Source organism: Mytilus trossulus, chromosome 1, assembly GCF_036588685.1.
Source record: "Mytilus trossulus isolate FHL-02 chromosome 1, PNRI_Mtr1.1.1.hap1, whole genome shotgun sequence".
Taxonomy (NCBI): domain Eukaryota; kingdom Metazoa; phylum Mollusca; class Bivalvia; order Mytilida; family Mytilidae; genus Mytilus; species Mytilus trossulus.
In genome coordinates, this window is record NC_086373.1 from 31,324,229 (window position 1) to 31,341,648 (window position 17,420).

The window sequence follows — 17,420 nt, forward strand, 5'->3', positions numbered from 1 at the left end:
TTCCAATTTCGATACAGTTCTTGAGACATTTACATGTTTTATCAGAAAGAAAGCTATTACAGGGCCAAAGTAATAGTTATCACAAACCTATCTATGACATTTTTTGTGAAATAAACGAGCATGACAATAATGTTATTGTGTACAGAGTACAGCAGCTTAACTATGCACCGTACAGAATGATTTATTTGGGCAGCTAAGCACTGTACACAACACTTCTTTTTGGGATATAATATCCAAAAATAACATATGTTTGAGAGATTTCAATGCCAATAATGGAAACAGCTATACTGATTACACACACAGTGGCCTTTGATCAGAAAAAGAATTGCAATGAACATAGAATTATATCGGATGAGATGAGCGTCAACTTCTTTGACAAGTATTTGCACATGTTTTCAGTAATCGTTCTTGTTTTGGGGAAATAATGAGACATCTCTAAACATCAACCAACGACCCCAAACCATTTCTTGTAATGTTCAACAATTATGTTTAGATTGAAGTACATGTACATTGGTATTTTATGAACAAAAAAAAGTTACCGTTTAAGATCAAAATCGCTCACGCCCGCTTGGTTAGTACCTATATCCGCTGTACGATGATACACGGTGTTCGACAAAACATCATAATTATTTGGACTACAATTTCATACCTTACTTTTAAAATTACAATTATCTTGTAAATCTGTGTCATTCTGACAGTGACAGTAAAGTTAGCCAGTGTTAAACCTTTTGCCCTTTCTTGGTTGGGATGTTTACACAACAACTTAATCATGCTAACGTATAAGTAATGATTCAGTGCTTTTCAGTTTTGTCTTCTCAAATGTATGTTTCATATATGCCAAGTGCAGAATTTCCCGCTGTTTTAACATCAATTATCTCCCTTTACTTGCTTAGGAACTCCTCTGGACTTTTCTCTATTGCTAAGACGTGACAGACGTGTAGTAAGCTTTTCATATGAAAAATTGCAACATCAAGCATTCACCCGTCCAACATAATGTCTGATTCCTGAACCACATCTCTTGTACACAAAAACAAATATATCTACAATGATATAAGGTTTTTAGGTATAAACAAATTTATACACTGTGCCTGTGTGATCCTGTGTTTTACTTTAAGTTCGTTGGTTTCGAGATAAGCTCTAATGTGATAGTCGAGTTTGGTTATGTTTTTACCCCCTTATTGATTGTATCAAGTCCATTCACGCCCAATGCACTTTCACACCCTTCACTTTCGCACCTGGCACGTTTGCACTCAAGGTCTGTTCGCACTCTACACGTTTGCGTCTAGTCCGAGATTACTATGACGTCCAACAGCTTTTTTGCCAGACAAGCTGGGGCCGTGGGACGCCAGCTTGTCTGGCAAAACAGCCGTTGGACGTCAGAGTAATCTTAGACTAGTTTGCACCCAATTTTAGTTCAAATTCAAGTTGAATATTAGACTTTCGAGTTCGATGCATTTTCGTCAAAAGGACTCGAAAGTGGTCTATTGGAAAATCATGATTGTTGTTTTAAATTGCTTAGGTTTAAATACTGAATGTATTTCTTTAGCTTGGTATGACTAAAACATTGAACATTTTAAATAAAAAACACAAAAGATAATTGTTTTCAACAGATTGGTCCCTTTGATCTGAAACAATGAAACAATAAAATATAACCAAAACATGATAAAATTATTCAACACACACGAAAAAAACGTAGTCAGAATCTCACTTTATTTTGAAACAAGTCAATGATTGAAACAACTATAGTGTTACACTAACCAATACATGATTAAAAAAAGAGGGACGAAAGATACCAAAGGGATAGTCAAACTCATAAATCTAAAACAAACTGACAACGCCATGGCTAAAAATAAAAAGACAAACAGAAAAACAATAGTACACATGACATATAACATAGAAAACTAAAGAATAAACAACACGAACTCCACCAAAAACTAGGGGTGATCTCAGGTGATCCGGAAGGGTAAGCAGATCCTGCTCCACATGTGGCACCCGTCGTGTTGCTTATGTGATTACAAATCCGGTATATAGTCTAATTCGGTAGGTTACATTCATGAAAGGGAAGGGGATTGTAGTTAAGACGTAAGGAATATATCCGATATCATTTGTGAAACGGTTATTCCATAACGGTCAACCAACTTGTGATGGTGTCCGTAAAATTTACGAAGGGATGATTTTAGAGTTATTCAACACAAAATAAAACGTTGACAGAATCCCACTTTATCCATTGTAATTTAGAAAGGATTGTTATTTTTAGCTCACCTGGCCCGAAGGGCCAAGTGAGCTTTTCTCATCACTTGGCGTCCGGCGTCGTCCGGCGTCGTTAACTTTTACAAAAATCTTCTCCTCTGAAACTGCTGGGCCAAATTAATCCAAACTTGGCCATAATCATCATTGGGGTATCTATTTTAAAAATTGTGTGGCGTGACCCCGCCAACCAACCAAGATGGCTGCCACAGCTAAAAATAGAACATAGGGGTAAAATGCAGTTTTTGGCTTATAACTCAAAAACCAAAGCATTTAGAGCAAATCTGACACGGGGTAAAAATGTTGATCAGGTCAACATCTATCTGCCCTGAAATTTTCAGATGAATCGGACAATCTGTTGTTGGGTTGCTGCCCCTGAATTGGTAATTTTAGGGAAATTTTGCTGTTTTTGGTTATTATCTTGAATATTATTATAGATAGAGACAAACTGTTTACAACAATAATGTTCAGCAAAGTAAGATCTACAAATAAGTCAACATAATCAAAGTGGTCAGTTGACCCCTTTAGAAGTTATTGCCCTTTATAGTCAATTTTTAACCATTTTTCGTAAATCTTAGTAATCTTTTACAAAAATCTTCTTCTCTGAAACTACCGGGCCAAATTTAAACAAACTTGGCTGCAATCATCATTGGGGTATCTAGTTTAAAAAATGTGTGGCGTGACCCGGCCAACCAACCAAGATGGCTGCCATGGCTAAAAATAGAACATAGGGTAAAATACAGTTTTTGGCTTATAACTCAAAAACAAAAGCATTTAGAGCAAATCTAACAGGGAGTAAAATTGTTTATCAGGTCAAGATCTATCTGCCCTGAAATTTTCAGATGGATCGGACAAACCACTGTTTGGTTGATGCCCCTGAATTAGTCATTTTAAGGAAATTTCGCCGTTTTTTGTTATTATCTTGAATATTGTTATAGATAAAGATAAACTGTAAAGAGCAACAATGTACAGCAAAGTAAGACTTAAAAATAAGTCAACATGACCTAAATGGTCAATTGACCCCATAAGGAGTTATTGCCCTTTAAAGTCAATTTTTAACAATTTTCATAAAATTTGTAAATTTTAATTAACATTTTCGACTGAAACTCTTAGGCCAAGTTCAATATAGATAGAATGTTTGTAAGCAGCAAGAATGTTCAGTAAAGTAAGATGTACAAACACATCACCATCACCAAAACACAATTTTGTCATGAATTCAAATGCGTCCTTTGTTTAATATTCACATAGACCAAGGTGAGCGACACAGGCTCTTTGGAGCCTCTAGTTTTTTAACAATAAACTATCTAAACATAAATAAGATTTATTCAACACAAATAATAATGCTGTCTCACTTATTTATGACTATGAGAGAATGACAACAAATATACTTATAGGAATACACTTGCCAAAACTTGATTACAAAGTTATTAAACAGGAAACCAATAAAAATTGGTCTTGAACATGTAGGGTGCGAACAGACTTTGGGTGCAAACATGTAGGGTGCAAAAGTGAAAGGGGGGCGAACATGAGTGGGTGTGAACTTAAATGGGGGCGAACGGACCCGGCTTATTGATAGGATTTCAAACTCCTGTGATTAAAGGGGCACTAGCTGTCAAATTCATATTCACTGATTTGACTCAAATTCTCATATTCTATTCATGACAATGTAAAACATTTTTCCAAACTATCAAAAGTATAAAATAAACAATTTCCAGGACATGGTCTCAATAAGATGAAGCTTCGTTTCGTGTGAATTTCAGAGAAGATGCCATCTAATTAAATATCAAGTTGACCCTCTATGACCATATAAGCAAGGTTAACATTAACATAGATATACATTTGTAAATAGATTAAGTAACTCGTGCAATTAGATTTTTATAAGTCTTAAATTTTGTATTATGAATTAAACATTTATGTTTATTGTTGTTTTTACCTTTATAAGATTTTTTTTTTTGTAGATCGAATCAGTCAATCAAATTATTTACCTTTGTTTCACTTTCAATGTTGACATTCTTTTCCTTTAAATAACTGTACACGGACAATGCATGCTTTATTCTATCTCTTTCTACCGGGTTAAATTGGAGTTCACATGAATACGGACTAACTGAGGTCGAATTATTCACTTACAAGTGAATAATTCATTATGAATAATTATTGCCTTAATTGAACCACTAAGCTGACAAAGACAAATTATTATTCCACTATTTCACTTTCATTAATGATTGAACCAAAAAAATCATACTTGAGATTTATCATATTTCTTGTAGCTAGTGCCCCTTTAATATGTACAGATTTTTTTAGCTATCAACACTTTAATATTGTAAAATATAATTCACAGCCATATTGTGAACCTCTCCTGGTGAGTGACCAGAGAGCAGAATCATCAAACCTCAAGATCAATCTTAAGTCCTGATGGCACAAATTATCCCAATGTGCAGGTTTTCTCTTCGTTGTGTTTTTCCAGGGACTTTCTATACTAACATACATGTGAACTTCCAAACAGGAGTACAATAATCCCGTATTCAGGGGTCTCCTCCTGTCCTCCCGCTAAGGAGAAAAAAATTCTGTGTATAAATATTACTACCGTACGGGTGTAATTGACACCTATGTTAAATTTTACCTGTAAAATCAAAGATGTTTAATTATAGGGCTTCACTTAACAGCTTGGGTGTCAAACATACTGGTAATCAACGATGTTTATCTCTGGCTAACTGCTGATAATTATTGTTAATGTTTGATATTTTTGAACTAATTTATCATGTTATAGATATACATGTATTGCATATTTCTTTATTATTTGTCTATACAGTTACCTATGATAAGGAGATGGAGACATGGATACACAAAGAAAAGGTCATAATGATTTATTTTCAAGCAGTGAACAATACATAATAAAAACAAAACAAGAAACAAGATTCTTCTCAATATTTATTGATACTTATGTGATACCATTTAAAAAGAAATGCAACAAGGGTACTTTAAACATATTACTGATGGAAATTTGAAGGAAAAAAAACACTTTAAAAGACAATTTCTACATCGTACTGTTGAGCGTGGAGAAATATTGCAATACATGAGTTATAGTGTTGTAATCTGTTTCTCTATTGATTTGTATCCTTTATTTTTCGAAGATATGTGGAAAGTTGTGTACTTTTTGTGATGTCATCAGACATGGTCATTTTTTTTTCATGATGTCACTTTAAAGGAAATTTTAGGAGAAATCAAGAAATTTGATTCATGGTTTAATTTTGACTAATCAATTTTTTCACTAGTGAGGATAATCTTTTTCTCACACCGATGAAGAAATGTGAAAATAGCACAAAAATTAGAGAATGGTTTTTCATCAGCACATAACTGAAATCAGACTCATATACTTGTTTTGATGCAATTTGTGACTTCTTGGTTGCATAAATAATATTATATAACTTTATAGCCAAAGTTTTTGTGAAGTTACTGATTAATCTACTGTTTGGCTTAAAATTAGTTGCTTGAATATTTTCTGTATAAGTTCCTAAAAGCGGTTTCCTTTTAACATGATAAATAACATCTAATTTTATCATGATCTTATATTTTTTCAGCAGTATAATGATCTGACTGTGCTGTTTTGGAATATATACACCAATGTTATGTGGTACAAAGAAACAATGGAAGATGAAATTGGTGAAAAAATAGAGACCAGAGATGTCAGGTTTGTTGAATAAGTTAGACATTAGTGAAACTAGTTTATCAAACTTATTTTAGCAACAAACAAGATTAAGATAAAGCATATTGTAAAGAGTTGTGGATTAATAAATTATGTATGTGGTATGAATGCATATGAAACAACTTAGTAGCCACCAAGCAGAGTCAAAATGATTTAAAAAGGCTACTATGGGTCACTGTTCAGCTGTCACCAATGAGAACAACCAATATTATATAATCATATTTGAAAAAAGCCCCAACATAAAAAAATGTGAAGCAATTAAATTAATATGAGTTTGGGTATGCTGAGCACAAGTTGCAACAATACATTTACATGCAACTTCTTGTTTTTCATTAACAGATATTTAAAATGAATATATATCAGAATTAAGAATATATATATGTTTTCCCTCTTAGTTCTACAGCTTCAACTTGTGAGTCAAGATAAATACTTGTTCAATATTATTTTTTATTCACCGAGAGAGGCTGGTGTAATTTGAATTTAGAGTAATCTCTCTTAGTCATTTAAATATGTATTTTATGTTTTCTGGTTATCATTTTGACAATATGTTTGTCCTTTCTGTTTAATGTTCAAGTTTTTGTTCAAGGAAGTTTACCATGAAGTTGAAAGTACATACACATGAATCTCTTGTTCACATGTCAGTATGATTTTAAGCCCTACAGTTTGTCTGTCTGTCCATCTGTCCCACTTCAGGATAAAGTTTTTGGTCATGGTAGTTTTTGATGAAATTGAAGTCAAATCAACTTAAAACTTACTACTAATGTGCCCAATGATATAATCTTTCTAATTTTAATGCCAAATTAGCATTTCAACCCAACTTTCACTGTCCAATGACCATAGAAATGATAATGTGAGTAGGGCATCAATGTACTAATAACTAGGGACACATTCTTGTTAACTATATATGGTATACTATAGTTTCAACCCCAATTTCAGTGTTCATTAAATGTGACAGTGTGAAACCAGTACTTTTCATCTACATCATTAAGGAAAATGATAGTGCAAGCTAGGCATGGTGTTCTATGGAATATGTTATTTTATTACATTTTGTACCTGATATCACTAAAAACTTGAAACCCAATGCAAAAAAAATATAATCGAAAGGAATCTACATATATATTGTGCATTTTTTGTCATTTTAATCTTGTGATTCAGTTATTTTTATTGGGTAACAACTTTTATGGATCTATGAAAAAATTGTATTTGAGTGGATGTTTAAATTAACTGTTTTGACAAATCATTCAACAAACCTGAAGATATTTGTTGAACACACAAATATGTGGTTTACATTTAAAACAAAATCCACAGAAATGATTAATATACTGTATATGTTTATATGTATAATGCAGGGTTCTCACTAAGGTGAGTCCATGAGTCCTGGACTCATCAAAATCTGTCTGGACTCATTTTCACAAGAGTCCAAAGATGCATCAAAATTGAAATATTTTGTATCAACTGAACACACAAATCATCATTTTATAGCAAAAGAATAAAATAAATCTGAATTTAGTGTCATTTTATTGCTCTATTAGGTGATGTAGCCTAAGAATTATAAATCATATTGCAATAAAATATCTTCTAACAGTTAGGACTCACCATGGCAAAAAATGACGAGTCCCTGGACAATTTTTAAACTTGATTTTCCTAGATAATCAAGTTTGTTTAACATCTACATAATACATTTATAATTTTACAGATTAGAATATGAAGCTTACAGAAAAGAATTCTCCAAAAAACTACACCAGTTAAGATCTAATGACGAATTTTGTGATATCGATATTCAAGTTGGCAGTCAGACATTTCGAGCACATAAAATCATTTTGGCTGCCGGGAGTTCTTATTTCAGTGCTATGTTCTGTAGTGGTATGATGGAAGACCATGCTGATGTTGTCACACTTTACGACATTGATCCTAAAATATTTTCTGTTTTACTAGATTTCATATATCTTGGTATGTAGTATCCTAGTGTTATCGGTTCTCAATAGTGTAACAAACTTTTGCTCCATAGGGCCAGTTCTTCAAATAAATGTGGTCAAAACTGATTGTGTTAATTTAGTAGATACTTTTATTCATTTCCTATTATCCTCAGGATTTTCTTTTGCATAAATTAAGAAAAATCAAAACATCTGTTGGTGTGCTCAATTTTGACATTGTGTGCAATACATCATCAGTTCTCGATAGTTGTGAAAAGTATAGTATGGTAAGCATGTTTGATATTACTAGAAGATTTAAAATTACGCAAATTAAAGAAAACTATCAATTAACTATCATTTGTCTCTGGAAAACATAGTTTTTCTTATGAATTTTAGCCTTATCAATCAATTAAGGCATCTTTAACCGATATCCTAGGAATTATCACTCAAGGACAAAAATATGCATTGAATATTAATTTTAGATGATTTTAAATTATTGAACCAATTCTTATATGTTATAAGATGTTGTCACAGCTGTTATTAATATTTTTCTGTCACAGTAACAATACTTAAGAGCATTACTTTTCCGATAATTTAATTGAATTAATTTTTATAGTGATAAGATATGGCCCAAACTGCGTTCCATAGAATTTTTTTCCATAGCGACGTCACACCACATCTTACAATTGTGTATTACGTATGTGGACTTGACCTTCATTTCAAGCTAAGTTTTGTTTACATTTGAAAATGTTCTATTTATGAACCGAGGGGATGAAATTGGGGTTGTTTTGGGAATAAGGAAAGTAGGCTAAAATAGGAAAATATTATTTTTACTGATGTAAAATGTCTGAAAACTTGAAATGTTGAAATTAATGCTTGCTTGAAGCGAGTTTTATTCTCTCCTTGAAATACCAACAAATAGAAAACTACTTTTTCACCACGCGCATTGCTATTGAGAACTGATTACTATCGAGAACAGATGACTACACGATATGTAAAAGTGATTAAAATATTATTATTGGAAAGAGATGTACATACAAGAATCCAGTCTCCATGATTTGTGGTTATATTATGGGATCTTGGCACATTTTTTGAACTATTATACATTATTATTTTTGAAAAGATATACAAGGGCAGCTGAAACACATAAGTTTATGAACAATTTATCAAATTATAAAAAAAATCTTAACATAATATAGCCAAAAGACAAATGAGTTTATGAAATATCTAACACAATAGCCTCCCGCTCTTCATACAAAATGTACTTTGGTCAACGCTTTTACACCCCAATAAAGTTACAAAAAGAAGAATTCAATTCTTAAATGAAATATCTAGCTAACGCAATAGCAAAATACACAACAATTTAGGAAAAAATCTAACACCAATGTCAAAAGAATTATAGAATAAACCCTACACAGAAATCTTGAACAACATCAACCCTTCTGGAAAAACAGGGGCAAATGAAAGTGTCAACTAGTGACACTGTTTTATGTTTATTGCAGTGAGTTGAAACATATTGATGAGTCCTTCTTTTTGATTAGGTATCATACAATTGTAAATTGGTTAAATTGTTATTTTAAGACATCTTCAAATTTCTAATCTCGTATTGAAGGTCATTTTACATATTTTAGGAGAAATAGATGTCACAGAAGAGAACTGCCAAGATCTGATGTATGTAGCAGACATGATTGATTTACTTCCTGTTGTTACAGCATGTGTGACCTTCTTGAAGGACAATATACAGCCATACAATTGTATAGGTAGGAATACAAAAACGTATACATGTATAGATTAAAAATGTTTTGTCTTATACATGAAGATCCATTAGGCAAAAGGAAACTGCCTTCATTTATTTTTTTATTTGACAAGCCTAAAAAAGTCTTTTATTGTAAGAACTCCATTGGTTTTGTGTTGTTAATTGTCAATTTGTTTACATGTTTCATTTATTTCGTTTGGGATGAAATAAGATCTCTATGAAAAAACTACTGATTTTGGCAAGTAACTGAAAAATTAAAAGGGATTGTTAAAATAGGAAACAAAGAGGATGTAGCAACATGTATATTAGACAAAAGAATGTGAAAAAATAAATACTGATCATTATGAACAGTTTATTATTTTAGTACCTAAAAGATTGCATCTTTCAGTTTTTCTTTATAATAGTAATTTATTAAACATTTTTTTAGGAATTCACAGATGTGCAGACACACCAAATCTTCAAGAACTTAGATTATTTGCTGAAGATTACGTAGAGACAAATTTTAACAAAGTCACAAAAGAAGAAGAATTTTTAGAACTCCCATCGACCGAAGTGATAACTTGGCTTGAACGTGAAACTATAAATATCATTAGTGAAGTTGAAGTATTAGATGCAGCATTATATTGGACAGAACAAAATATTGACGACAGACTTACGATTTTACCAACATTATTAGACTATGTTCGGTTCCCGGTTCTAAACCACAGTCAAATGCAGGAATTGTTTAGTAAACATGTAAAAAGTAGAATGGTGGTATCAGCCGTTAGAACTTATCTAAGAACTTGTGATATTTTGTCAAATGATATTCGTTCATTTCCAAGAAAATCCTCCAACAGAAGTATTTATGTAATAGGTGGATTTAATCGTTCTAAGAATGGAAGATGGAGTGATGCTATATCATTAAAAACTGTAGTAAAATACGACACATTCCAAAAACAATGGGAACATGTTCCTGGTATTTCTTGTCCACGTAGCAAACATGCTGCTGTGTCATTAAACAGGAAAATATATGTAGTAGGAGGGGAGGATGATTTGTTGATGTATAACAATCTGGAAATATATAATCTACAAACCGGAAAATGGACGGAGGGACCATCAATGAGTGTTCCACGGTCAGGATTTGGTCTATGTGCCTGTGATGGGAAGATTTATGCCTTTGGAGGGTGGGTAGGAAGTGTTTTAGGGGATAATGTAGAAGTATATGATCAGAATATAGGAAGCTGGATCACAGACTCAGTAATTCCACACCCTAAATTTGCATGTGGAGTTGTGGAAATGGATGGTAGGTCACATTAAAGAACATGCCCTTTAATGTGCAAATTACAGAAACAAACAAAAAAACACTATTCTACTTACATTTTCTATGGAAAGACTTGATTTGCAATTGGACAATTTATTCTTGAATTTATGTCCCTTCTGGTAGTTAACACATGGTCTCCAACAATAGAATGATAGATTATTGATCATATCATGTGCCAAGCTCTTTGACATTTTTACAATTTGTTAACATGGTTAAGAAGTTCATCAAATTAAGAAAAATATGCTATGTAAGTATGTTGAAGACCCATTGGTGGTTATATGATTTATTTATCAGAATGACTGTTTTGATATGTTTGACAAGAATGGTTTTATATCAGAGATTTTATTTTTTTAACAGGCATGATTTATATAGTTGGTGGAACTGAGACGGAAAGTTCAACAGAAATGTTCACCTGTGATGGCTTTAATCCTGTAACAAAGGAATGGACAGAACCACAGAATATGAATGTTAGACGTTCAGATTTAGCACTTGTGGCTCTAGATGGCTATATTTATGCTGTCGGAGGATATAATGAACATGACCGAGAACTGAACACTGTAGAGAGGTATTCACCTGAGGAGGTTAGTTAACATACACAGGTGTTAACATACACAGGTGTAGTTTGAAAAATGGATGGAGGATTTTTCCTGTATTTTTTTCTTATAAATTGGACAGTTCCATGTCATTTCTAATAAATACTTATTATATATAACAATTAAATTTTTTAATAAAACATTGGTGTAAAAGACAGTTCAATTTAAATATTTAAAGCATGAGGCTAGCCAAGCTTCATAAATAATAGGAATTAATTGTCGATAGTGGAGAAATATCGTAACACACAAGATATAGTGTAGTGGTGGAATCCATTTCTCTAATAATTTCTATCCTTCCTTTTCAAAGATTTGCTTAAAGATGTGTACTTATATGTGACTTCTTCCGACATTGTCACCTTTTTAGCTCACCTGGCCAAAAGGGCCAAGTAAGCTTTTCCCATCACTTTGCCTATGAAACTACTGGGCCAAATTAAACCAAACTTAGCCATAATCATCATTAATGTATCCAGTTTAAAAATTGTGTTTTTTGACCCTGCCAACCAACCAAGATGGCCGTCATGGCTAAAAATAGAACTTAAGGGTAAAATGCAGTTTTTGGCTTATATAACTCAAAAACCAAAGCATTTAGAGCAAATCTGACAGAGGCTAACATTGTTTATCTGGTGAAGATCTATCTGCCCTGACATTTTTAGATGAATCAGACAACTCGTTGTTAGGTTGTTGCCCCTAAATTGGTAATTTTAAGGAAATTTTGCTGTTTTTGGTTATTACCTTGAATATTATTATAGATGGAGATAAACTGTAAACAGCAATAATGTTCAGCACAGTAAGATTTACAAATAAGTCAACATGACCAAAATGGTCAGTTGACCCCTTTAGGAGTTATTGCCCTTTATAGTCAATTTTTAACCTTTTTAATAAATCTCCATGATCTTTTACGAAAATTTTCTTCTCTGAAACTACCGGGCGAAATTAATCCAAACTTGGCCACAATTATCATTGATGTATCTAGTTTAAAATTTGTGTTTTTTTACCTGGCCAACCAACCATGATGGCCGCCATGGCTAAAAACAGAACATGGAGGTTAAAAGCAGTTTTTGGTTATTACTCAAAAACCAAAGCATTTAGAGCAAATCTGACAATGGGTAAAATTGTTTATCTGGTCAAGATCTATCTGCCCTGCAATTTTAAGATGAATGGGACAACCCGTTGTTGGGTTGCTGCCCCTGAATTGGTAATTTTAAGGAAATTTCGCTGTTTTTGGATTTTATCTTGAATATTATTATGGATAGAGATAAACTGTAAACAGCAAAAATGTTCAGCAAAGTAAGATTTACAAATAAGTCAACAGGACCAAAATGGTCAGTTGACCCCTTTAGGAGTTATTGCCCTTTATAGTCAATTTTTAACCATTTTTCATAAATCTTAGTTATCTTTTACAAAAATCTTCTCCTCTGAAACTACTGGGCCAAATTTTACCAAACATAGCCAGAACATTATTAGGCTATCTATTTAAAAATTGTGTTTTGTGACCGGGCAAACCAACCAAGAAGGCCGCTACGGCTAAAAATAGAACTATGGGGTAAATTGCAGTTTTTGGCTTATAACTCAAAAACCAAAGCATTTAGAGCAAATCTGACAGAGGGTAAAATTGTTTATCTGGTGAAGATCTATCTGCCCTTAAATTTTTAGATGAATCAGACACCTCGTAGTTAGGTTGTTGCCCCTAAATTGGTAATTTTAAGGAAATTTTGCTGTTTTGGGTTATTATCTTGAATATTATTAAAGATAGAGATAAACTGTAAACAGCAATAATGTACAGCAATTTAAGACTCAAAAATAAGTCAAAATGACCAAAATGGTCAATTGACCCCCCTAAGAAGTTATTGTCCTTTATAATAAATTTTTAACAATTTTCATTAAATTTGTAAATTTTTACTAACATTTTCCACTGAAACTACACGGACAAGTTCATTATAGATAGATAATTGTAAGCAGCAAGAATGTTCAGTAAAGTAAGATGTACAAACACATCACAATCACCTAAACACAATTTTGTCATGAACTGTCTGCTTCCTTTGTTTAATTCACATATACCAAGGTGAGCGACACAGGCTCTTTAGAGCCTTTAGTTTTATATTTTTTCTATAAAATAAATGGCATTTTTGTACCAAAGGGAGATAATTTCAATTATATCTACATTTTTAAGTTCATCTGATGCCAACACAAATTGATTTTTTTAAATTATTTTTGTACCATATGATAAAGTAACAACTACTTAAGGCAGTAAATAAAATTTGTAATGAAAATTAAATGTTTATTTTTTTCTGAAATTTTTATACCCTGGAGCCTCCTTAATAAGTGTAATTAGTGTAACATTTATTGAAATAAGTGACAATTTACAAATTATACTAACATTTTTTCATTATCAGAGAGAAAATATCTTTAATATTTTTCAGAATACATGGACTATGATTTCACCAATGTCAGAAAGAAGAACAGCACCAAGTGCTGTTGGCTTAAATGGACAATTATATGTAATAGGGGGTAGTAAACGATTGGTGGATAACCCATATACTGCTCCTGTTACACTAGAATCTGTAGAATGTTATGATCCACTAACTGATCTATGGACAGAGTTACCTCCCTTACCTATAGGCAGAAGTGAAGCTGCTGCTGTAGTTTTATAAAAAATAATTTATTTGAAATATTTCTCTGTGACATTAAATGTACTTATTTATATTTATTTATTTTTTGAGAATTTTTATCTTCAGAGTGAAAAACAAACTGTCTAAGACTGTAATGTGAGTCAAACTTTGAAATAAAATTATATCATTAAGCTTTTAAAAATCTTGAAGTTTTTTTTTTTTATATGAATGTATTTATATAAAAATATATAAATCAGGCCACTTGTTTTCCTCTAATGAATTGTTGTCTATTTTGTTATATTAGACCGTTTAGAGCTTTTCTACTATTTGTCACTTTTTTTGTACATTTTTGTCACTGTTATGCATGCCACATCTCTGGGGTTGGAACACACCCTTTTTTTTGGCCGATAAATGCATTTGAATGGGGACATATAGTTGGAACACCCCCCCCCCCCCTTTTTACAATGACTGGATCTGCCCCTGTAAGGATCCATACCATATGTCAAATGTCAAGTGGGACAATACCCCTAATGAGCCTTGAAATGAGGAACACAAAAGTCACGTGTAAACAAAAAATCTCTGTGTAGTGATATTTGACACATTTCTATGATAAACAAATGACTGAGCTGAACCATTAGTGTTAATTTAGAAAATAAGGGAACACAGAATAAATGTGTAAAAACCATGGAGCTATGAAATGTGTTCAAAGTATTAAAATTTCAAAGAACTTATTGTGTTAAAATTGGGATTTTTTACCATGAGGAGCGACATTGCAAAAGGATACTCTGGGTTTGCTAAATTACGGAAAAATGAATCACACTTCGTACCCCGAAAATTTAACCACATATGTAAAAATGTCTCAGCTTCGAAACAAGCCATCATACATACACAAGTTTACGATATGGGCTGAGCAACAGAAGAAAACGTTACCATTACGGCCTATGGAATAACAATTGCGCATATTGCCCCAAGTGATTTTATTAAAAGGTACCAATAGCTGACCATCACCAATTGGCTAAAGGGTTAAGGTTTTTCTCATTGTTGAAGGCAGTATGGTTGTCTTCAATTGCTTACATCCACTTCATTTGAACTTTGGTGGAAAGTTATCTCATTGGCCATATCTCCTCATTTTTACATTCATTAAAAATGGAATTAAATTTTGTTAAATATGTTACTTGACACAGAAGTATGGTATAATAAGGTTATAAAGAAAAACATAACAGTACTTTCAGCAAAAAAGTGTAAAATGATTAGATGATTCATAAGCAAGTTTTCTCAAATGTCATCTTCCACAATCTAACATTGCTGACTTTTGATCAGCTTCTGTCAAGCTTGTCAAGAAAATAAATTAACTTTTGCAAGGTGCAGGAATCTTATTTCTGTTCTTAAAATATCAATGATGTCATTATTAATGTCTAGCCTTCCTTAAAAATTGGAGCTGTATTTTCTCATCCAGAATTGCAGTTAAATCAACTTAAACCAATGCTTTATATATTGCAATATTTGATTTTACCAAGGATTTGTATAGTTAGATCTAACTATACAAATCCTTGATTTTACTCAAGTTCCTCTGGTAAATAAAAGCATCTTTGGCTTCGGTGCTTACAAGCATTTTTATTAATAGTACGTTTAAGTACCAAATTTCTCAGCAGGAAATCGTGCCAATACAAATTGTTCAAGTTATGCCAAAAAATACTTTTAGAGTAAGTTTAATATAAAAGGGGGATTTCTGCTAACGTAAAAATATTTAGTAAGACAGGATCAATGTAAATATGTTGGGTTTTTTTTAAATAAAAGTAAATAGTCGTATACAAAAACCTTCCCAACATTCTTCATATAGGTAAAATCAGTCCAGGATTAGTATAGTAAGTATAAGGTGCAAGTAGTAAGAAGTAAGAAGTTGATAATTCTATACAAATACTTGAATCAGAGCATCATAGGAAAAATGGTCTGCATAAAATAATGTTTCCAACAGAGTGTATGCTCTAAATAAATAAACAACTCTGAGCCCTTATTCACATATTGATCAAACAAACAAAAAACTAGTAAAGATATAGACCAAAAGGAAGAAAACTAGTACCTGTATTACTATATATTATTTTATTGCACCTGGAAATCTTCCAAAGTCGAGGTATTTTACTACCTGTAAGACTGTCTACGTCGTGGCAGAGACATATAATACACTGTATTATATGTCTCTGTTCGTGGTCAACGCACCTGTCAGGGTTAATAAGTTGATTTCACAGAAAAACTGATTGAACCAGTAAACTTTCACAAGATAACTTAGTTATAAACCAATATATGATGCTGATATTAAGTCGAACTTTGCCTGGTATATGTATTATATATATACTATGCAAAATTGCAATCAATACACGTATTTAGGAATAACAAAATGTAATGTGCTGCAATATGAAACTAAAAGTGTAAAAGAAGGTTAACGAACTGATATTTTAAAGATAAATAAATATAGGCTTCAATAGAAAGGCTTCTTAAAAAAACAATAAGTAAAATGTTTGGGGTGTGATCTTATAAAAGTAAGTAAGTATATCATGCATTATAGTAGCATGTGTATTAAAATAATACAAAGATTATTTTATATTACATCCGTCCTGTTGGACCTATATATAGCACTTTAAACTTTATGTTCATAGTTTTAATGAGCAAAATTATTGTGCCATAAAAAATCCTTATACTAATAATTTTAAACATAACTGCTTTGTCATTTTGTATTTAATCGTTGAAAATTTCCACTTTAATAACAATCAATCAATTGAAACCGAATAAATTTCATAACTCGTAGCTCGGATCCGGTGGCATTTTGTCACTTCTGTTAAGTATACCTTTAATATATATAGTGTAATTACATATGTACTCTCGACTCCTCGACATTCCGCTTTTTGGTAATCATGAAGCTTAATGGTGAAGGCCGTACGTTGACCCGTACTAACCACAATCACTATTCTAATGTACATATAGGAATCTTTTTTCAGAGACAAATATATGTACCATTTGGTCTCTGGTGGAGAATTGTCTTATTGGAAATCATTTCTATCATCTTTTTATATCGTCATTTTCTTCAGGGGTTTGTTGTTCGTTCTGAATGCATGGATCCCGTAGAATGTCTCCCCGTGTCTGTGGTGTTTGGTTTTAAATTTTATTGTGAGGATTTTATGCCGCTTCTCACGGTCTAGCTCATTGTTGAAGGATGTACGGGGAAAGGTATTAGTGTTGCTTACGTCTATGTGACATTTTGTATCTGTTGGAGAGGTGCTCATTGGCAACGGAGTCTTCTTATT

General features: G+C 32.3%; 1 protein-coding gene across 2 annotated transcripts; it reads left to right on the top strand.

Moving 5' to 3' along the window:
* The first annotated feature begins 909 nt into the window (after positions 1 to 909).
* LOC134721408 (actin-binding protein IPP-like) lies at positions 910 to 14,284 on the top strand. 2 transcript variants are annotated; one of them, XM_063584396.1, is made up of 7 exons: positions 910 to 940; positions 5,826 to 5,935; positions 7,647 to 7,900; positions 9,495 to 9,623; positions 10,047 to 10,901; positions 11,277 to 11,500; positions 13,933 to 14,284. In XM_063584396.1, the coding sequence occupies exons 2-7, from the start codon at positions 5,874 to 5,876 to the stop codon at positions 14,161 to 14,163; spliced, it is 1,755 nt and encodes a 584-aa protein (XP_063440466.1). In that variant the 5' UTR covers positions 910 to 940; positions 5,826 to 5,873; the 3' UTR covers positions 14,164 to 14,284. The 2 variants fall into 2 exon arrangements, with proteins under 2 accessions (XP_063440466.1, XP_063440474.1); XM_063584404.1 differs by lacking the exon at positions 910 to 940 and adding an exon at positions 1,037 to 1,063 and having other exon boundaries at positions 13,933 to 14,283.
* Positions 14,285 to 17,420: the final 3,136 nt, after the last annotated feature.